The 19,568-nt window shown below is 50.0% G+C and overlaps 1 protein-coding gene across 5 annotated transcripts in view; it reads right to left on the bottom strand.

Moving 5' to 3' along the window:
- Nucleotides 1-220: 220 nt before the first annotated feature.
- Nucleotides 221-19,568, bottom strand: part of coq8b (coenzyme Q8B) — a 42,690-nt gene continuing 23,342 nt past the window's right edge. For all 5 annotated transcript variants that reach the window (XM_078431071.1, XM_078431074.1, XM_078431072.1 and 2 more), the window contains exons 9-15: nucleotides 19,241-19,322; nucleotides 18,522-18,615; nucleotides 13,573-13,714; nucleotides 10,366-10,473; nucleotides 6,881-6,946; nucleotides 5,029-5,115; nucleotides 221-1,452 (exon numbers count right to left, since the gene is read on the bottom strand). In XM_078431071.1, the coding sequence (XP_078287197.1) occupies nucleotides 1,138-1,452; nucleotides 5,029-5,115; nucleotides 6,881-6,946; nucleotides 10,366-10,473; nucleotides 13,573-13,714; nucleotides 18,522-18,615; nucleotides 19,241-19,322 (894 nt within the window). In that variant the 3' untranslated portion in view covers nucleotides 221-1,137. The remainder of the gene's footprint in view (nucleotides 1,453-5,028; nucleotides 5,116-6,880; nucleotides 6,947-10,365; nucleotides 10,474-13,572; nucleotides 13,715-18,521; nucleotides 18,616-19,240; nucleotides 19,323-19,568) is intronic.

The following is a 19,568-nucleotide window of genomic DNA, read 5'->3' as shown; positions in this document are numbered from 1 at the left end:
TACACCAGTGATAACAGCATCAGTGTTCAATATTCAAGTACACTTATTGAGGAGATGTCAGTATAAATAGATTAGCAGCATTCTAGAGGTGAACCTCTTTCCCACCCCCTCCCCCCCCCTCCTCCCTCCCCCCCCCTCCTCCCCCCCCCCCTCCTCCTCCCCCCCCCCCTCCTCCTCCCCCCTCCTCCTCCCCCCCCCCCCCCTCCTCACCCCACCCCCATTCGACCAGCCTCAATGGAAGGAGATGTGTCAGAATGTACTGCAGATGCTGGTTTTGGCTGAAGATAGACATTAAATGCTGGAGTAACTCAGCGGGACAGGCAGCATCTCTGGAGAGAAGGAACGGGTGGCATTTCGGGTCGAGTCCCGTCATCAGACCTAAAGAAGAGTCTCGACCGAAACCATCGCCCATTACTTCTCTCCATCGATGCTTAAAACTGAGGTGAGGAAAAACGTTTTCACCTCAGAGAGTTGTAAATTTGTGGAATTCTCTGCCACAGAGGGCAGTGGAAGCCAATTCACTGGATGAATTTAAAAGAGCGTTAGGTAGAGCTCTAGGGGCTAGCGGAATCAAGGGATGAGGGGAGAAGGCAGGCACGGGTTACTGATTGTGGATGATCACAATGAATGGCGGTGCTGGCTCAAAGGGCCAAACGGCCTCCCCCTGCACCTATTTTCTATAATCATATCATATCATTCAATCATATATATACAGCCGGAAACAGGCCTTTTCGGCCCACCAAGTCCGTGCCGCCCAGCGATCCCCGTACATTAACACTATCCTACACCCACTAGGGACAATTTTTACATTTTACATTTACCCAGCCAATTAACCTACATACCTGTACGTCTATGTTTCTATGCTGACTGTGCCGCTGAGTTTCTCCACCATTTTGTGTCTATCTTTGGTTTAAACCAGCATCTGCAGTTCCTTCCTGCACATTCAGCCCACTGTGCCCGCACCGACCATCGACCGCCAATGGACAATAGACAATAGGTGCAGGAGTAGGCCATTCGGCCCCATCGAGCCAGCACCGCCATTCACCATGATCACGGCTGATGGTGCCTGATTGGATAGAGAGTCCACCCACAAGGCACCAATAGCAAGGGCAGGCTTGAAGACGTCCCATCCCCGACCTAGGCCACCATTGGGCGCTTCACCTCGACGGGCTCCTGGTGCGGTTGGTTGAGGTACCTGGTGTAGATCTGGTCGAATATGTGCTTGCAGGGGATGGTGCCCTGCAGTTTGGAGCAGATGAGGAAGGAGCCGGCCATCTTGCGGTGGAGGGAGTAGGACTCCTCAGGAGGGGGGGTCAGCCGGTGCCTCAGCATCACCGGGATCAGGCTCTGGATTCGCCGCACGGTGTCCTGCGACCCAAAGTGGAAGGATTGGCACTCGGCAAAGGCCGCCCCGAGGGTCATGACCGCGTCCAAGAAGGCCTCCTCGAACACCTGGAAACAGCAGAGCATATCCGCTCCGTCAGGGCGCCGTGTACGAAGCAAATGCAGATGGTGGTTTACACCGAACATGGACACAACATGCTGGAGTAACTCAGCGGGTCAGGCAGCATCTCTGGAGAGAAGGAACGGGTGATGTATCTGGTCGAGACCTTTCTTCAGACACATCAGCGACCATTCCTTGAGCTGGCGGGATGTTCTGTTCAGTTGACAATTTTAACTGAAGCCAATTAGCCTGTACGATCCCTGACGCATCAGTCTTCTCCAGACGCATCAGTCTGAGGAAGGATCTCGACCCGAAACGTCACCCGTTCCTTCTCTCCGGAGATTCTGCCTGACCCGCTGAGTTACTCCAGCATTTTGTGTCAATCCGTCAAAGAGTTTACTGTCGAGATACAACGCTGAAACAGGCCCTTCGGCCCACCGAGCCTACCAAACCCGCACGCTAACACTATCCTACGCACGCTCGAGACAATCTACAATTTTACCAAGCCAATTAGCCGACAAAACCTAAATGTTTTTGGAACGTGGGGAAACAAACTGGAGCACCCGGAGAAAAACCAACGCAGGTCACGGGGAGAACGTACAAACTCCGTACAGTTCTCCCCGTGTACCTGCGTGGGCTTTCTCCGAGATCTTCGGTTTCCTCCCACACTCCAAAGACGTAGTGGGTGTAGGATATAGACAATAGGTGCAGGAGGAGGCCATTCGGCCCTTCGAGCCAGCACCGCCATTCAATGTGATCATGGCTGATCATTCTCAATCAGTACCCCGTTCCTGCCTTCTCCCCATACCCCCTGACTCCGCTATCCTTAAGAGCTCTATCTAGCTCTCTCTTGAATGCATTCAGAGACTTGGCCTCCACTGCCTTCTGAGGCAGAGAATTCCACAGATTCACAACTCTCTGACTGAAAAAGTTTTTCCTCATCTCAGTTCTAAATGGCCTACCCCTTATTCTTAAACTGTGTGCCCCCTTGTTCTGGACTCCCCCAACATTGGGAACATGTTTCCTGCCTCTAACGTGTCCAACCCCTTAATAATCTTATACGTTTTGATAAGGTCTCCTCTCATCCTTCTAAATTCCAGATAGTGGAATACAGGATAGTGTTATAGTGTGCGGGGATCGCTGGGCAGCACGGACCCGGTGGGCCGAAGGGCCTGTTTCTGAGCTGTATCTCTAAATCTAAATCTAAATCTCGAACCCGGATCTCTGGTGCCGTGAGGCAGCAACTCTACCGCTGCGCCCCCTGTTGGGAGGGCGGCGGTAAACATCCACATTAAATATCTGTACACTGTGGACGGCTCCATTGTAATCATGTACTGTCTTTCCGCTGACTGGTTAGCACGCAACAAAAGCTCTTCACTGTACCTCGGTACACGGGACAATAAACTAAACTGAACATCCCACCAGCTCAAGGAATGTTCTCAATGCGCTGCCTTTCCTGCACTATCGATGGCTCCGGTCAATCCTCTGCCCAGCCACAGTCGTGGCTTCCCATCTCATACCTACACCACCACCAAACGTCTCGCTCTCCGCCCACTCTCTCTGGCCAACCCAACGGCAGATCTCCTGCTTGCTCGGCCGGCAAGTCACGATCGCCTCCAGATAACCAGGCGACGCGACAGCGCAGCGGTAGAGTCGATGCCTCACAGCGCAGGAGACACGGGTTCCATCCCGACTACGGGCGCTGTCTGTACGGAGTTTGCACGTTCGCCCCGTGACCTGCGTGGGTTTTCTCCGAGATCTTCGGTTTCCTCCCACACTCCAAAGACGTACAGGTTTGTACGTTAAAAGGCTTGATATAAAATGTAAAATTGTCCCTAGTGTGTGTTGGATAGTGTTAGTGTGCGGGGATAGCAGGGCGGTGCGAACTCGGTGGGCCGAAGGGCCTGTTTCCACGCCGTATCTCAAAAAAAAAAAGCAACAGCGCCTTTACTTGGGTGTTTGACGGCACTGGGCCTGCGCTCACTGGGCCTGCGCTCACTGGGCCTGCGCTCACTGGGCCTGCGCTCACTGGGCCTGCGCTCACTGGGCCTGCGCTCACTGGGCCTGCGCTCACTGGGCCTGCGCTCACTGGGCCTGCGCTCACTGGGCCTGTACTCACTGGAGTTTAGATGAGGGACGACCTCGTTGAAACTTACCAAATAGGGAAAGGCTTGGATAGAGTGGATGGGGAGAGGATGTGTCCACTAGTGGGAGAGTCTAGGACCAGAGGCCACAGCCTCAGAATAAAAGGACGTACCTTCAGAAAGGAGATGAGGAGTAATTTCTTTAGTCAGAGGGTGGTGAATCTGTGGAATTCTTTGCCACAGACGGCAGTGAAGGCCGTCAATGGATATTTCTTAAGACAGAGATTGACAGATTCTTGATTAGTATGGGTGATGGGGCGAAGAGAATGGGGTTGAGACAAACATAGATCAGCCATGATTGAATAACGGCGTAGACTTGACGGGCCGAATGGCCTAATTCTGCTTCTAGAACTTATGAACCACTTCCTCAGAAGGCAAAGGATACTCGGTTCGTCTCCCAATGGCTCTTAAAAAGTAGGTTCCAGGGTCTGAGCTCAAGAGAATCCCCTGGGTAGGGGGTCAGAAAGGCCACCCTGCCTTCTGCTGCTGAACCACAACTTGACCTGCTGGCCTCTCGAGCAAAAAACACAAAGTGCTGGAGTAACTCAGCCGGTCAGGCAGCTTCTCTGGAGGAAAGAAGTAGGTGACGTTTCGGGACAAAACATTAGTTTAGTTTAGTTTGCTTTAGTAATAGTCTTGCTATTGAGGGCGTTAATTCCCGGAATGGCGGGACTGTCGTATGTTGAAAGGCTGGAGCAATTAGGCTTGTATACACTGGAATTTAGAAGGATGAGGGGGGATCTTATTGAAACATATAAGATAATTAGGGGATTCGACACATTAGAGGCAGGAAACAAGTTCCCAATGTTGGGGGAGTCCAGAACAAGGGGCCACAGTTTAAGAATAAGGGGTAGGCCATTTAGAACGGAGATGAGGAAGAACTTTTTCAGTCAGAGAGTTGTGAATCTGTGGAATTCTCTGCCTCAGAAGGCAGTGGAGGCCAATTCTCTGAATGCATTCAAGAGAGAGCTAGATAGAGCTCTTAAGGATAGCGGAGTCAGGGGGTATGGGGAGAAGGCAGGAACGGGGTACTGATTGAGAATGATCAGCCATGATCGCATTGAATGGCGGTGCTGGCTCGAGGGGCTGAATGGCCTCCTCCTGCACCTATTGTCTATTGTCTATAATGTGGAAACAGGCCGATACTCCAAACACTGACATTATCCTTTACACTAGGGACAATCTACAATTTTTACCGAGGCCAATTAACCTGTACGTCTTTGGTGTGGGGGGGGGGGGGGGGGGGGAGAAACTGGAGCACCCGGAGAAGACCCACCAGGCCACAGGAGGAACGTACAAACTCCATACGGGCAGCACCCGCGGTCAAGATCAAACCTGGGATTCTGGCGCTGTGAGGCGGCAGCTCTACCGCCGCGCCACTCCGTGAACGAAGGTCTACAGCACCCGACTCCCCATCCCACGCTCAGATCGCCAACTTGCCTTTGTCTCGTAGCCGGTCAGGAATTTCAGATCCCGGGATTTCTGGAGGACTTTCCCTCGGTCGCCGTCGGCAGCAGCTCGGACCACCTGTGGGAGACCATAGACAATAGACGATAGGTGCAGGAGGAGGCCATTCGGCCCTTCGAGCCTGAACGCACCGCCATTCAATGTGATCATGGCTGATCATTCTCAATCAGTACTCCGTTCCTGCCTTCTCCCCATACCCCCTGACTCCGCTATCCTTAAGAGCTCTATCTAGCTCTCTCTTGAATGCATTCAGAGAATTGGCCTCCACTGCCTTCTGAGGCAGAGAATTCCACAGATTCACAACTCTCTGATTGAAAAAGTTTTTCCTCATCTCAGTTCTAAATGGCCTACCCCTTATTCTTAAACTGTGGCCCCTGGTTCTGGACCATGAAGATGGAGCTATGGGGAGGGGGCAGAACTGTTTAAAACCAGGGACAGGTTCACCAGGTTAATTCCCGGAATGGCGGGACTGTCGTACGCTGAAAGGCTGGAGCGATTGGGCTTGTATACTCTGGAATTTAGAAGGACGAGAGGATGAAACGTATAAGATCATTAAGAGATTGGACACGCTAGTCCCGAACCAGGGGCCACAGTTTAAGAATAAGGGGTAGGCCATTTAGAACGGAGATGAGGAAGAACTTTTTCACTCGAATCTGTGGAATTCTCTGCCTCAGAAGGCAGTGGAGGCCAATTCTCTGGATGTTTTCAAGAGAGAGCTAGATAGAGCTCTTAATGATAGCGGAGTCATGGGATATGGGGTGAGGGCAGGAACGGGGTACTGATTGTGCATGATCAGCCATGATCACATTGAATGGCGGTGCTGGCTCGAAGGGCCGAATGGCCTCCTCCTGCACCTATTGTCTATTGTTTACTAAGCATCTGAATTTAGTTTAAATTTGTTTAGATTAGACATACAAAGAAACAGGCCCGAAGATAGATACAAAATGCCGGAGTAACTCAGTGGGACAGGCAGCATCTCTGGAGAGAAGGAATCGGTGACATTTTGGGTCGACTGTTTAAAAAACACTTGCCCCACACATCTCCTTTACACTTTGTTCCTCTCACCTTAAAGCTCTGCCCTTTGGTCTGTGACATTGCCAACTGGATTTTATCTAAGATTGTGATCCTGCTGTGCCAAATAGTTAAATTTATGCTTAGTACAAAAGTGACAACACAGAGGTCTGGGGTGGGATTAGAACCGTCAACCTTTCACCTTCACAGGTAGGCGGGGAACCTACTGAGCCATTGTGAAGAAGTTTTACGAGGATGTTGCCAGGACTAGAGGGGGAGAGCTACAGGGTGAGCAGGCTGGGTCTCTATTCCTTGTAGCGCAGGAGGATGAGGGGTGATCTAAGAGGTGTATAAAATTATGAGAGGAATAGATCGGGTGGACGCACAGAGTCTCTTGCCCAGAGTAGGGGAATCGAGGACCAGAGGACTTAGGTTTAAGATGAAGGGGAAAAGATTTAATAGGAATCTGAGGGGTAACTTTCTCACACAGAGGGTGCTGGGTGTACGGAACAAGCTGCCGGAGGAGGTAGTTGAGGCTGGGACTATCCGAACGATTGAGAAACAGTTAGACAGGTACATGGATAGGACAAGTTTGGAGGGATATGGGCCAAGCGCAGGCAGGTGGGACTAGTGTAGATGGGACATTGTTGGCCGGTGTGGGCAAGTTGAGCCGAAGGACCTGTTTCCACGCTGGATCACTCTGTGACTCTAAGTTGCCACCTAGTGTCTGAGAAACCAACAGCACATTCCCCACCACTCCCCCGAAAGGTGCTTTACTTTTTGTGAGAAAAGCAAAGGGAATCATTCTGCATACCTCAATGTAGTTATCTGTAAATTCTTTGTCAAATTCCCTGCTCGCACCAAAGTCCAATAAAGTTAACTGTTGGAGAAGAAATACAAAGTTAAATCCTGCAGTCTAAACCGCTGCTTAAAGCATCACTGGAACATCACTTTCAATCTTGGGATACTGTATGATAACAGGCAATCTCAAGTCAAGTCAAGTTTATTTGTCACGTGCACATACACGATGTGCAGTGAAATGAAAGTGGCAATGCCTGCGGATTGTGCACAAAAAAGAATTACAGTTACAGCATATAAATAAAGTTAATAAGTTACTATAGTGTAGACAAAAATTTAGTCTCTGGAGTTATAAAAGTTGACAGTCCTGATGGCCTGTGGGAAGAAACTCCGTCTGATCCTCTCTGTTTTCACAGCGTGACAGCGGAGGCGTTTGCCTGACCATAGCAGCTGGAACAGTCCGTTACTGGGGTGGTAGGGGTCCCCCATAATGTTGCTGGCTCTGGATCTGCACCTCCTGATGTATAGGTCCTGCAGGGGGACGAGTGTAGTTCCCATGGTGCGTTCTGCCGAACGCACTACTCTCTGCAGGGCCATCCTGTGCATGTTCATTTAGCCAGTAGACCCGGGTTCAATCCTGACCTCGGCTGCTGCCTGTGTGGAGTTTGCACATTTAGCACGCTAAAAAGCTTTTCACTTCACCTCGGTATGCTCGACAGCATCCCTCTCCCCATCAGAACTGCCTCCTCCATCGACCCCTTCAAGTTCAGGCTCAAAACCCTATTTCTACTCCCGAAAGCGTTTGAGGCCCTCTGAGGGGGCGCTGGGAACTGTTTATGTATGTGCTGTTATGTTTGTGTGCCATTGTGTGTTCGTTTCTTAGTACCTGAACTGATGTACAGCACTTTGGTCAACGTGGGTTGTTTTTAAATGTGCTATACAAATAAAATTGACTAGACTTGAATAAACTAAAAACGAAACTAAACATGTTTCTGTGCCGGCGTGGGTTTCCTCCAGAGGTTCCGGTTTCCTTCTTCACCCCAAAGGTATGCCTGCTCCTGGATGAATTGACCTCTGTAAGTAAGTGTGTTAGGGAGCGGATGTGAATGTGGGGTAACAGAATTACTGCGCATGGGTGATCGATGGTCGGCGTGGACTCGGTGGGCTGAAGGGCGTACTTCAATGATGCATACTTCAATTCCCTCCCATTCCCAGTCTGACCTGGGCCTCCTCCATTGTCAGAGTGAGGCCCAGTGCAAATTCGAGGAACAGCACCTCATATTTCGCTTGGGTAGTTTACACCCCAGCGGTATGAACATTGACTTCTCCCACTTCAGATAGTCCCTGCTTTCCCTCTCTATCCCCTTCCCCCTTCCCAGTTCACCCACTAGTCTTATTGTCTCCGACTACATTCTATCTTTGTCCCACCCCCTCCCCTGACATCAGACTGAAGGGTCTCGACCCGAAACATCACCCATTCCTTCTCTCCAGAGATGCTGCCTGACCTGCTGAGTTATTCCAGTATTTTGTGTCGACCTTTTAATAAGATCAGCAAATTGAAAGATATGGCAAGGAAACAGGTCCTTCAGGCCACCGAGCCCATGTCGACCATTGATCACCAGTTCTATGTTATCCCACTTTCTCATCCAATAGACAATAGACAATAGGTGCAGGAGGAGGCCATTCGGCCCTTTGAGCCAGCACCGCAATTCAATGTAATCATGGCTGATCATTCTCAATCAGTACCCCGTTCCTGCCTTCTCCCCATACCCCCTGATTCCGCTATCCTTAAGAGCTCTATCTAGCTCTCCCTTGAATGCATTCAGAGAATTGGCCTCCACTGCCTTCTGAGGCAGAGAATTCCAGATTCACAACTCTCTGACTGAAAAAGTTTTTCCTCATCTCAGTTCTAAATGGCCTACCCCTTATCAGGCAGCATCTCTGGAGAGAAGGAATGGGTGACGTTTCGGGTCGAGACCCTTTTCAATTAAATATATTTAATGCTCTGCCCTCTTCTGACAACATCTACACACTAGGGGCAATTTGCAGAGGGCCAATTAGCTTACAAACCTGCACGTCTTTGGGATGTGGGAGGAAACCGGAGCACCCGGAGGAAACCCACGTGCTCACTGGCATGAACAGGTGAGCGTGGACTTAGTGGGCTGAAGGACCTGTTTCCATGCTGTATCTTTCAATTAATCATGCTCAGATCTTATTAAATTAAACTGAATTGAATTGAAATATGCATCATGGAAATATGCCCTTTGGCCCAAGTCGACACTGAGCATCGATCACCCACGCACACTAATTCTGTTATACCACTTTTACGTCCATTCCCAACACACCTATTAACAGAAGGTAGACACAAAGTGCTGGAGTAACTCAGCGGGTCAGGCAGCATCTCAGGAGAGAAGGAATGGGTGACGTTTCGGGTCTCGACCCGAAACGTCACCCATTCCTTCTCTTGCTGCCTGACCCGCTGAGTTACTCCAGCACTTTGTGTCTACCTTCGATTTGAACCAGCATCTGCAGTTATTTTCCTACACTTATTTACAGAGGCCAATTAACCTAAAAACACGGATGTCACCAGGAGAAACCCCACACGGTCACGGGGAGATCGTACAAACTTCGTGCAGACAGCACCCGTAGTCAGGATTGAACCCGGGTCTCTGGCGCTGTGAGGCAGCAACTCTACCGCTACGCCACCGTGGCACGCTTCTTTTTGGAGAGGCAGCATCTCTTAATTGGGAGGAAAAAGGAACAGTCTTCCTTCAGATGCTGGTGTGCGTTACCATACTGGGTGTTAGGATTTAGATTTTTTAGATTTAGAGATACAGCGTGGAAACAGGCCCTTCGGCCCACCGAGTCAGCGCCGACCAGCGATCCCCGCACACTAACACTATCCTACACACACTAGGGACAATTTTTACATTTGCCCAGTCAATTAACCTACAAACCTGTACGTCTTTGGAGTGTGGGAGGAAACCGAAGATCTCGGAGAAAACCCACGCAGGTCACGGGGAGAACGTACAAACTCCGTACAGACAGCGCCCATAGTCAAGATCGAACCCGAGTCTCCGGCTCTGCATTCGCTGTAAGGCGGCAACTCTACCGCTGCGCCACCGTGCCGGTTTGGGAATGAGGCAAGCACGGAAACCCAGCTCATTACAAATGTTGTCTGAATTTTAGAGATACATGGTGGAAACAGGCCCTTCGGCCCACCGAGTCCACTCTGACCAGTGCTCACTCCGTACACTAGTTCTGTCCTACACACACACACTAGTGACAATTTACAAATGCCAATTAACCTACAAACCTGCACGTCTTTGGAGTGCGGTAGGAAACCGGAGCACCCGGAGAAAGCTCACGAGGTTACGGGGAGAACGTACAAACTCCGTACAGACAGCACCTGTAGTTAGGATGGAACCCGGGCCTCTGGCGCTGTGAGGCAGCAGCTCGACCCGCTGCCCCACCGTGCCTATTCCAAGTCATGGAACTCACCTTCCCTTTCTCCGCATCGAAGAAGAAATTGGACCAGTTTGGGTCAGTCTGCATGAACCTGAACTCAAAGACTTCACGGAGGCATAATTGGAGTATGTTGGAGCAAATCTGAAAATCAGAAGACAAAAACCTTCAGCAAAACAAGGATTCGTTAAGAAAACAAAAAAATAGGTCACATTCTCATAAATCACTCGCGACGATGCTAAATATAATAAATTAATTCCCTCATTTATTCACCTTCGTCACCCTGCTATGGAAAAGATGACATTCTGGAAAGAGTGCAGAGAAGATTTACAAGGATGTTTAGTTCGGTTTATTGCCATGTGTACCAAGGTACAGTGAACAGCTTTTGTTGCGTTCTAACCAGTCAGCGGAAAGACAACACACGGTTACAGTCGAGCCGCCCACAGTGGACACGGTAAACGGAATAATGTGAATAACGTTCAGTGTAAGACAAAGTCCGACCACAAATAGTCCGAGGGTTTCCTATGACACAGATAGTAGCTCAGGACGGCCCTCTAGTGGTAGGATGGTTCGGTTGCCAGACAACAGCTGGGAAGAAACTGTCCCTCAATCTGGAGGTGTGCGTTTTCACACTTCTGTACCTCTTGCCCGATGGGAGAGGGGAAGTTGCCAGGACTCGAGGGCATGAGCTGTGGAGAAAGGTTGGGCAGGCGAGGACTTTATTCCTTGGAGTGCAGAAGACCGAGTGGTGATCTTATGTAAAATCATGATAATATAATGGTGAATGCAGAGTCTTCTTTTCCCCCAGGGTAGGGCGGCACGGTGGCGCAGCGGTAGAGTTGCTGCCTTACAGCGAATGCAGCACCGGAGACTCAGGTTCGATCCTGACTACGGGCGCCGTCTGTACGGAGTTTGTACGTTCTCCCCGTGACCCGCGTGGGTTTTCTCCTAGATCTTTGGTTTCCTCCCACACTCCAAAGACGTGCAGGTATGTAGGTTAATTGGCTGGGTAAAATGTAAAAATTGTCCCTAGTGTGTGTAGGATAGTGTTAATGTGCGGAGATCGCTGGGCGGCGTGGACTCGGTGGGCCGAAGGGCCTGTTTCCGCGCTGTATCTCTAAATATTTTTAAAAAACAAAAAACTGGAGGACATCGGTTTAAGATGAGAAAGGAAAGAGGAAAGATAGGAATTAGAGGGGAAACGTTTTCTCAGAGTCGCGGGTATAACGATTGAGCCGCCAGAAGTAGTTGAGGAACGTACCATAATCTATATATATCATATCATATCATATATATACAGCCGGAAACAGACCTTTTCGGCCCTCCAAGTCCGTGCCGCCCAGCGATCCCCGTACATTAACACTATCCTACACCCACTAGGGACAATTTTTACATTTACCCAGCCAATTAACCTACAAACCTGTACGTCTTTGGAGTGTGGGAGGAAACCGAAGATCTCGGAGAAAACCCACGCAGGTCACGGGGAGAACGTACAAACTCCTTACAGTGCAGCGCCCGTAGTCAGGATCGAACCCGAGTCTCCCGGCGCTGCATTCGCTGTAAAGCAGCAACTCTACCGCTGCGCTACCGTGCCGATATTACAAAGAATCTCATCATCATATATATATATATATATACCGTTTTATATATATATACTGCTTCGGCTGTATTTCGGGAATATATATATGTATATGCATATGTATGTGTATATGTGTGTGTGTATATGTGTGTGTGTGTGTATATATATATATGTATGTATGTATGTATATATATATGTATGTATGTATGTATATATATATGTATGTATGTACCCAAAATACAGCCAAAACGGTGCACGATAGCGCATCAATTTTAGGACTACCTTACTCACCATTCACCTGCGGTGTGCAGTATCAAGTTTCGTTCAAAGTGTTCACTGTAGTGTACCGTCTTGGCTGTATTTCGGACACCTACCCCATAGAATAAACATCGCCATTTTGATCTAATACTTCCGTGTTCAAATATTGCCATTAAACGTCTGCTTCGTTGAACTCCTGAGGTAAATGCTCCAATTTTCTTCAAGTTTTAAAGTTTGACCACTCAATGATATTAAAATTGTGTGTCTGTTTTTTTTCCCAATCGACCGCTGCCACAACGGGAACCCAATGGGTCCAAGGGCCGCCTGGTAACATTTAAAAGATATTTGGAGAAGTGCATGGGTAGGAAACGCTTAGAGGAATACGGGCAAACGCAGGCAAAGCTGAGATGGAGCATCTTTTGTCGGCATGAATGAGTTGGGCCTGCTGTATGACTATAACAATTTCAGAAGGATCACAATGTTCTAATGTGGAAATCGATGTACATTATTTAGTCAAGATGACTACAAGGTTAAAACTGCCTGAAGGACATTAACTGTTTGAGGGTGCGTGGAATTGCAAGCTTAAATCCAATGACAGTTGGCTGGTGAACAGACCATTAAACGACACAACTTTCTACCTAGTTTGTCACTGTACTTTTCATAATACAATCAGGCAGGGCGGGTCCATTACCATCTCATTCACCTCAAGACCGAACAAGTTTCAGAAGAGCCGGGCAGAGACAGAAGCCGTAGTCCCAAAATGCTGGAGTAACTCAGCGGGGGACAGGCAGCATCTCTGGAGAGAAGGAATGGGCGACGTTTCGGGTCTGAAGAATAAATAATTGACAGGCGACGTTTCCAGTGGAGACCCTTAACCAGTCTTCAGAAGGGTGTCAGGAGTTATGGGGAGAAGGCAGGAGAATGCAGCTAAGAGGCAGAGATATTTCAGCCTTGATTGAATGGCGAGGTCGACTTGATGGGCCGAATGGCCTAATTCTGCTCCGATGACTTATGAGCTGATGAACTGTGGGGGAAAGAGGGAACTGGGTAATGTGAGAAGCAGCAGGTAATGGGGGCGGTCACGGTGGCGCAGCGGTAGAGTTGCTGCCTTACAGCGAATGCAGCGCCGGAGACTCAGGTTTGATCCTGATTACGGGTGCTGTCTGTACGGAGTTTGCACGTTCTCCGATGACCTGCGTGGATTTTCTCCGAGATCTTCGGTTTCCTCCCACGTGCAGGTTTGTAAGTTAATTGGCTTGGTAAATGTAAAAATTGTCCCTAGTGGGTGTAGGATAGTGTTAGTGTGCGTAGGATAGTGTTAGTGTGCGGGGATCGCTGGGCGGCGCGGACCCGGTGGGCCGAAGGGTTTTTGTTTAGAAACTAAAAGAGAGAATCTGCGGTCAAACCTTATTTCGAGTGCACTGGTCGAGCCCGGTACACTTGTCCAGGGGCAAGCCCGTCACGAGCTCCGCCGTTAGAATCCGCTTCGTGGTGAGTTCGTCGATCACCGCTGGAACGTAGAAGGAAGGATCGTCCCTCAGCAGCTCCCTGCGAATCAACACCGACAGCGGGTTAGAACCGAGCACAGCAGGGCGGAACGGTGGAGCACCCGGTAGAGTTGCTGCTTTACAACGCCAGAGACCCGGGTGCCATCCCGACCACGTGTGCTTGCCTGCACGTTTTCCCCGTGACCTGCGTGCATCTTCTTCAGTCTGAAGAAGGGTCTCGACCCGAAACGTCACCCATTCCTTCTCTCCCGAGATGCTGCCTGACCTGCTGAGTTACTCCAGCATATAGTGAATAAATACCTTCGATTTGTACCAGCATCTGCAGTTATTTCCGTACAAACTCTATATATATTCTTCTCCCGTTTCCTTCAGCACTCCAAAGACGTACAATTTTGTTGGATGAAGGTAGACACAAAAAGCTGGAGTAACTCAGCGGGTCAGGCAGCATCTCTGGAGAGAAAGAATGGGTGAAGTTTCGGGTCGAAACGTCACCCATTCCTTCTCTCCAGAGATGCTGCCTGACCCGCTGAGTTACTCCAGCTTTTTGTGTCCACCTTCGATTTAAACCAGCATCCCTACAGGTTTATAGGTTAATTGGCTTGGTGTAGATGCAAGTTGTCCCTGGTGTGTGGTGTGTAGGATAGAGTTAATGCGCGGGGATCGCTGGTCGGCGCGGACTTGCTGGGCCGAAGGGCCTGTTTCCGCGCTGTATCTCGAAAACTAAAACTAAAAAAAAAAACTAGAGCTCCTTCTGAGACTTTGAAGGGGACAGACTGAGTGCCCTGGGCACTGCTGAGTAAGAGGTAGCCTGTGACAATTACACTTCAAAGGCCGGGCTTGTAACCGGCAGCGATCTTGGCGCAAGTAACAAAAACACTTCTAATTCCCCCTCCCATTCCCACACTGACCTTTCTGTCCTGGGCCTCCTCCATTGTCAGAATGAGGCCCAGCGCAAATTGGGAGGAACAGCACCTCATATTTCGCTTGGGCAGCTTACACCCCAGCGGTATGAACATTGACTTCTCTAACTTCAGATAGTTCCTCTGTCCCTCTCTTTCCCCTCCCCCTTCCCAGTTCTCCCACTACATCCTAGCTTTGTCCCCCCTCCCCTGACATCAGCCTGAAACGTCACCCATTCCTTCTCTCCCGAGATGCTGCCTGACCCGCTGAGTTACTCCACCATTTTGTGCCTACCGGAGGAGGTCATTGAGGCAGGTACTATGGCCCAGCGCAAATTGGGAGGAACAGCACCTCATATTTCGCTTGGGCAGCTTACGCCCCAGCGGTATGAACATGGACTTCGCTAACATCAAATAGCCCGTGCTTTCCCTCCCTCCCCATCCCTCCACCCCTCCCAGGTGATTTTAACAATCCAGGGTATTTATTCACAAAATGCTGGAGTAACTCAGCAGGTCAGGCAGCATCTCGGGAGAGAAGGAATGGGTGACGTCTCGACCCAAAACGCCGCCCGTTCCTTCTCTCCCGAGATGCTGCCTGACCCGCTGAGTTACCCCAACATTTTGTGAATAAATACCTTCGATTTGTACCAGCATCTGCAGTTATTTTCTTACACTTAACAACCCAGGCGATCAGCATGAGGGTGCATTTGAGGACATAGGTTAATGGAACAAGAACTTTGGGAAGAGAGCTGGTAAGCTGAGCTGATGGCACCACCCAGTGGTGGAGAGATGATCTGCAGTCCCTGCCCCTGGGAAATGATGATAATTCTCCCTTTGGGATTTTGCTAGTGCATTACTCAGTCTGAAGAAGGGTCTCGACCCTGAAACGTCACCCATTCCTTCTCTCCAGAGATGCTGCCTGACCTGCTGAGTTACTCCAGCATTTTGTGACTAGAGTCATAGAGTGCTACAGTGTAGAAACAGGCCCTTCGGCCCAACTTGCCCACATCGGCTAACATGTCCCAGCTACACTAGTCCCACCTGCCTGTGCTTGGTCCGTATCCCTCCAAACCTGTCCTATCCATGTACCTGTCTAACTGTTTCTTAAACGTTGGGATAGTCCCAGCCTCAACTACCTCCTCCGGCTGCTCGTTCCATTCACCCACCACCCTCTGTGTGAAAAAGTTACCCCTCAGATTCCTATTAAACCTTTTCCCCTTCACCTTGAACCTGTGTCCTCTGGTCCTCGATTCCCCTACTCTGGGCAAGAGACTCTGCCCGATCTATTCCTCTCATGATTTTGTACACATCTATAAGATCATACCTCATCCCCCTGCGCTCCAAAGAATAGAGACCCAGCCTGCTCAACCTCTCCCTATAGCTCAGACCCTCTAGTCCTGGCAACATCCTCGTAAATAGACAATAGGTGCAGGAGGAGGCCATTCGGCCCTTCGAGCCAGCACCGCCATTCAATGTGATCATGGCTGATCATTCTCAATCAGTACCCGTTCCTGCCTTCATCATCATATCATATATATACAGCCGGAAACAGGCCTTTTCGGCCCACCAAGTCCGTGCCGCCCAGTGATCCCCGTACACTAACACTATCCTACACCCACTAGGGACAATTTGTACATTTACCCAGCCAATTAACCTACATACCTGTACGTCTTTGGAGTGTGGGAGGAAACCGAAGATCTCGGAGAAAACCCACGCAGGTCACGGGGAGAACGTACAAACTCCTTACAGTGCAGCACCCGTAGTCAGGATCGAACCTGAGTCTCCGGCGCTGCATTCGCTGTAAAGCAGCAACTCTACCGCTGCGCTACCGTGCCTTCTCCCCATACGCCCTGACTCCGCTATCCTTAAGAGCTCTATCTAGCTCAAATCTCTGAATCCTTTCAAGCTTGGCAATATCTTTCTATAACTCTTGATGGAAGCATGACTGTGGGCTGGCACTGGGTGAGAGGCCTGTGCGTAGCCTAGTTTACAACTCCCAATTATTTTGTTTTACATCCATGGCCTCCTGTGGTGCAGCCTGAAAACCACCACCTCAATGATGGTTTGGATAGTTTGAGTTTAGCGTAGTTTAGAGATACAGCGATACATACAAAGAGTCCGTGCCGACCAGCGATCATCCCGCACATTAACGCTATTACCACACGTGGGACAATTTACACAAACACCAAGCCAATTAACCTACAAAACTGCACATCTTTGGAGTGTGGGAGGAAACTGATGATTTCGGAGAGTTGGGGGAGTCCAGAACCAGGGGCCACAGTTTAAGAATAAGGGGTCGGCCATTTAGAACTGAGATGAGGAAAAACTTTTTCAGTCAGAGAGTTGTGAATCTGTGGAATTCTCTGCCTCAGAAGGCAGTGGAGGCCAATTCTCTGAATGCATTCAAGAGAGAGCTAGATAGAGCTCTTAAGGATAGTGGAGTCAGGGGGTATGGGGAGAAGGCAGGAACGGGGTACTGATTGAGACTGATCAGCCATGATCACATTGAATGGCGGTGCTGGCTCGAAGGGCCGAATGGCCTCCTCCTGCACCTATTGTCTAAATCTGCAGCAAGTAAGAATTTCATTATTCCATTCCAGGCAGATTTGATAATTAAAATACTCTTGACTTGACTCCAATGCCTCCTTCTGCGTCTCTCTCCATTACAGCTGACCCATTTGACCATGCTTCTGCTCATCTGTCCTCTTGGCTTCTTAAGTGGCCTTTTGTCAGCATTTGCACGATTCCTTTCTTGTTAAACGCCTCGTTACCAGATGAATTACATTTTTTTAAATTTAGAGATCCAGGGCCTTCGTCCCACTGAGTCCACGCCAACGATCCATCACCAGTTCTAGTGTAAGAAAATAACTGCAGATGCTGGTACAAATCGAAGGTATTTATTCACAAAATGCTGGAGTAACTCAGCGGGTCAGGCAGCATCTCGGGAGACAAGGAATGGGTGACGTTTCGGGTCGAGACCCTTCTTCAGACTGATGTCAGGGGAGGGGCGGGACAAAGGAAGGATATAGGTGGAGACAGGAAGATAGAGGGAGATCTGGGAAGGGGGAGGGGAGGAGAGGGACAGAGGAACTATCTAAAGTTGGAGAAGTCAATGTTCATACCACTGGGCTGCAAGCTGCCCAGGCGAAATATGAGGTGCTGTTCCTCCAATTTGCAGTGGGCCTCACTATGGCATTGGAGGAGGCCCATGACAGAAAGGTCAGACTGGGAGTGGGAGGGGGAGTTGAAGTGCTCAGCCACCGGGAGATCAGGTTGGTTGAGGCGAACTGAGCGAAGGTGTTGGGCGAAGCGATCGCCGAGCCTGCGTTTGGTTTCGACGATGTAAATAAGTTGACATCTAGAGCAGCGGATGCAGTAGATGAGGTTGGAGGAGGTGCAGGTGAACCTCTGTCTCACTTGGAAAGACTGTTTGGGTCCTTGGATGGAGTTGAGGGGGGAGGTAAAGGGACAGGTGTTGCATCTCGTGCGGTTGCAGGGGAAAGTGCCTGGGGAGGGGGTGGTTTGGGTAGGAAGGGACGAGTGGACCAGGGAGTTACGGAGTTATGTTATCCCACTTTCTCATCCATTTCCTACGCACCAGAGACAATTGACAGAGGGCCACTTAACCTACCAACCCGCACGTCTTTGGGATGTGGGAGGAGACCGGAGCACCCGGAGGAAACCCACGTGGTCACGGGTAGAACGTACAAACCGCACATGGAGTGCAGTCTGTAGAAGGGTCTCGACCCAAAATGTCACCTATTCATTTTCTCCAGAGATGCTGCCTGACACGCTGAGTTACTCCAGCACATTGTGTCTAGCACCCGAGGTCAGTATCGAACCGGGTTCTCTGGCGCTGTGACGCTGCAGCTCTGACGGCAGCGCCACTAACAGTGCCATTGAAATCTCAGCACTGGCTGTAGAGTGACTGGGAATGGTTCATTATACCTGAATCTCCTGGCACAGGCCGCCTCTCGTATGTAGTCACATTCCCACTCCAGCTCACGCCTCAGCACCACAATGGCACTCTCCGCAAACAAACCTGCATGGAACAAGAGAGAGGCAGTGAGGCATCGACACAGTGAGGCTCCTGGACAAAAGCGCAGGAAAGGATCTCAATGGACAGGCACAAAATGCTGGAGTAACTCAGCGGGTCGGGCAGCATCTCTGGACAGAAGGAATGGGTGACGTTTCGGGCCGAGACCCTTCTTCAGACTGATTTTTTTTTAGATTTAGAGATACAGCGCGGAAACAGGCCCTTCGGCCCAGCGATCCCCGCACACTAACACTATCCTACGCACACTAGGGACAATTTTGGCATTTACCCAGCCAATTAACCTACATACCTATACGTCTTTGGAGTGTGGGAGGAAACCGAAGATCTCGGAGAAAACCCACGCAGGTCACGGGGAGAACGCACAAACTCCGCCCGTAGTCGGGATCGAACCCGAGTCTCCGGCGCTGCATTCGCTGTAAGGCAGCAACTCTACCGCTGCGCCACCGTGCCGCCCTTTACTGATGGCAGGGGTGGGGGCAGATCCACCGGTCTGAAGAAGGGTCTCGACCCGAAACGTCACCCATTCCTTCTCTCCAGAGATGCTGCCTGACCCGCTGAGTTACTCCAGCATTTTGTGATACCTTAGGCTATCACGCTGTGACCGCTTTACCTTCGGGCAGGTTGATGCTCATTTTCAACAAGGACAGGAGGTTCTCAACGTCACTCTTGATGCTTTGGGCGATTCCTGGATACTGATGAGACAAGAGCAGACAGCACAGTCACAGTTAATTTTAGAGATTCAGCGCAGAAACAGACCCTTTCAGCCCACCGGGTCCGCGCCGACCAGCGATCCCCGCACATTAACACTATCCTATACCCACTAGGGACAATTTTTGTTAAATGTTTACATTTACCAAGCCAATTTAACTACAAGCCTGTACATCATTGGAGCGTGGGAGGAATCCGAAGATCTCGGTGAAATCCCACGCAGGTCACGG

The sequence above is a fragment of the Rhinoraja longicauda genome, chromosome 41 (genome assembly GCF_053455715.1).
Source record: "Rhinoraja longicauda isolate Sanriku21f chromosome 41, sRhiLon1.1, whole genome shotgun sequence".
NCBI lineage: Eukaryota > Metazoa > Chordata > Chondrichthyes > Rajiformes > Arhynchobatidae > Rhinoraja > Rhinoraja longicauda.
The sequence above is the reverse complement of the archived record's forward strand: the minus strand, read 5'-3'. Positions and strand labels throughout refer to the sequence as shown.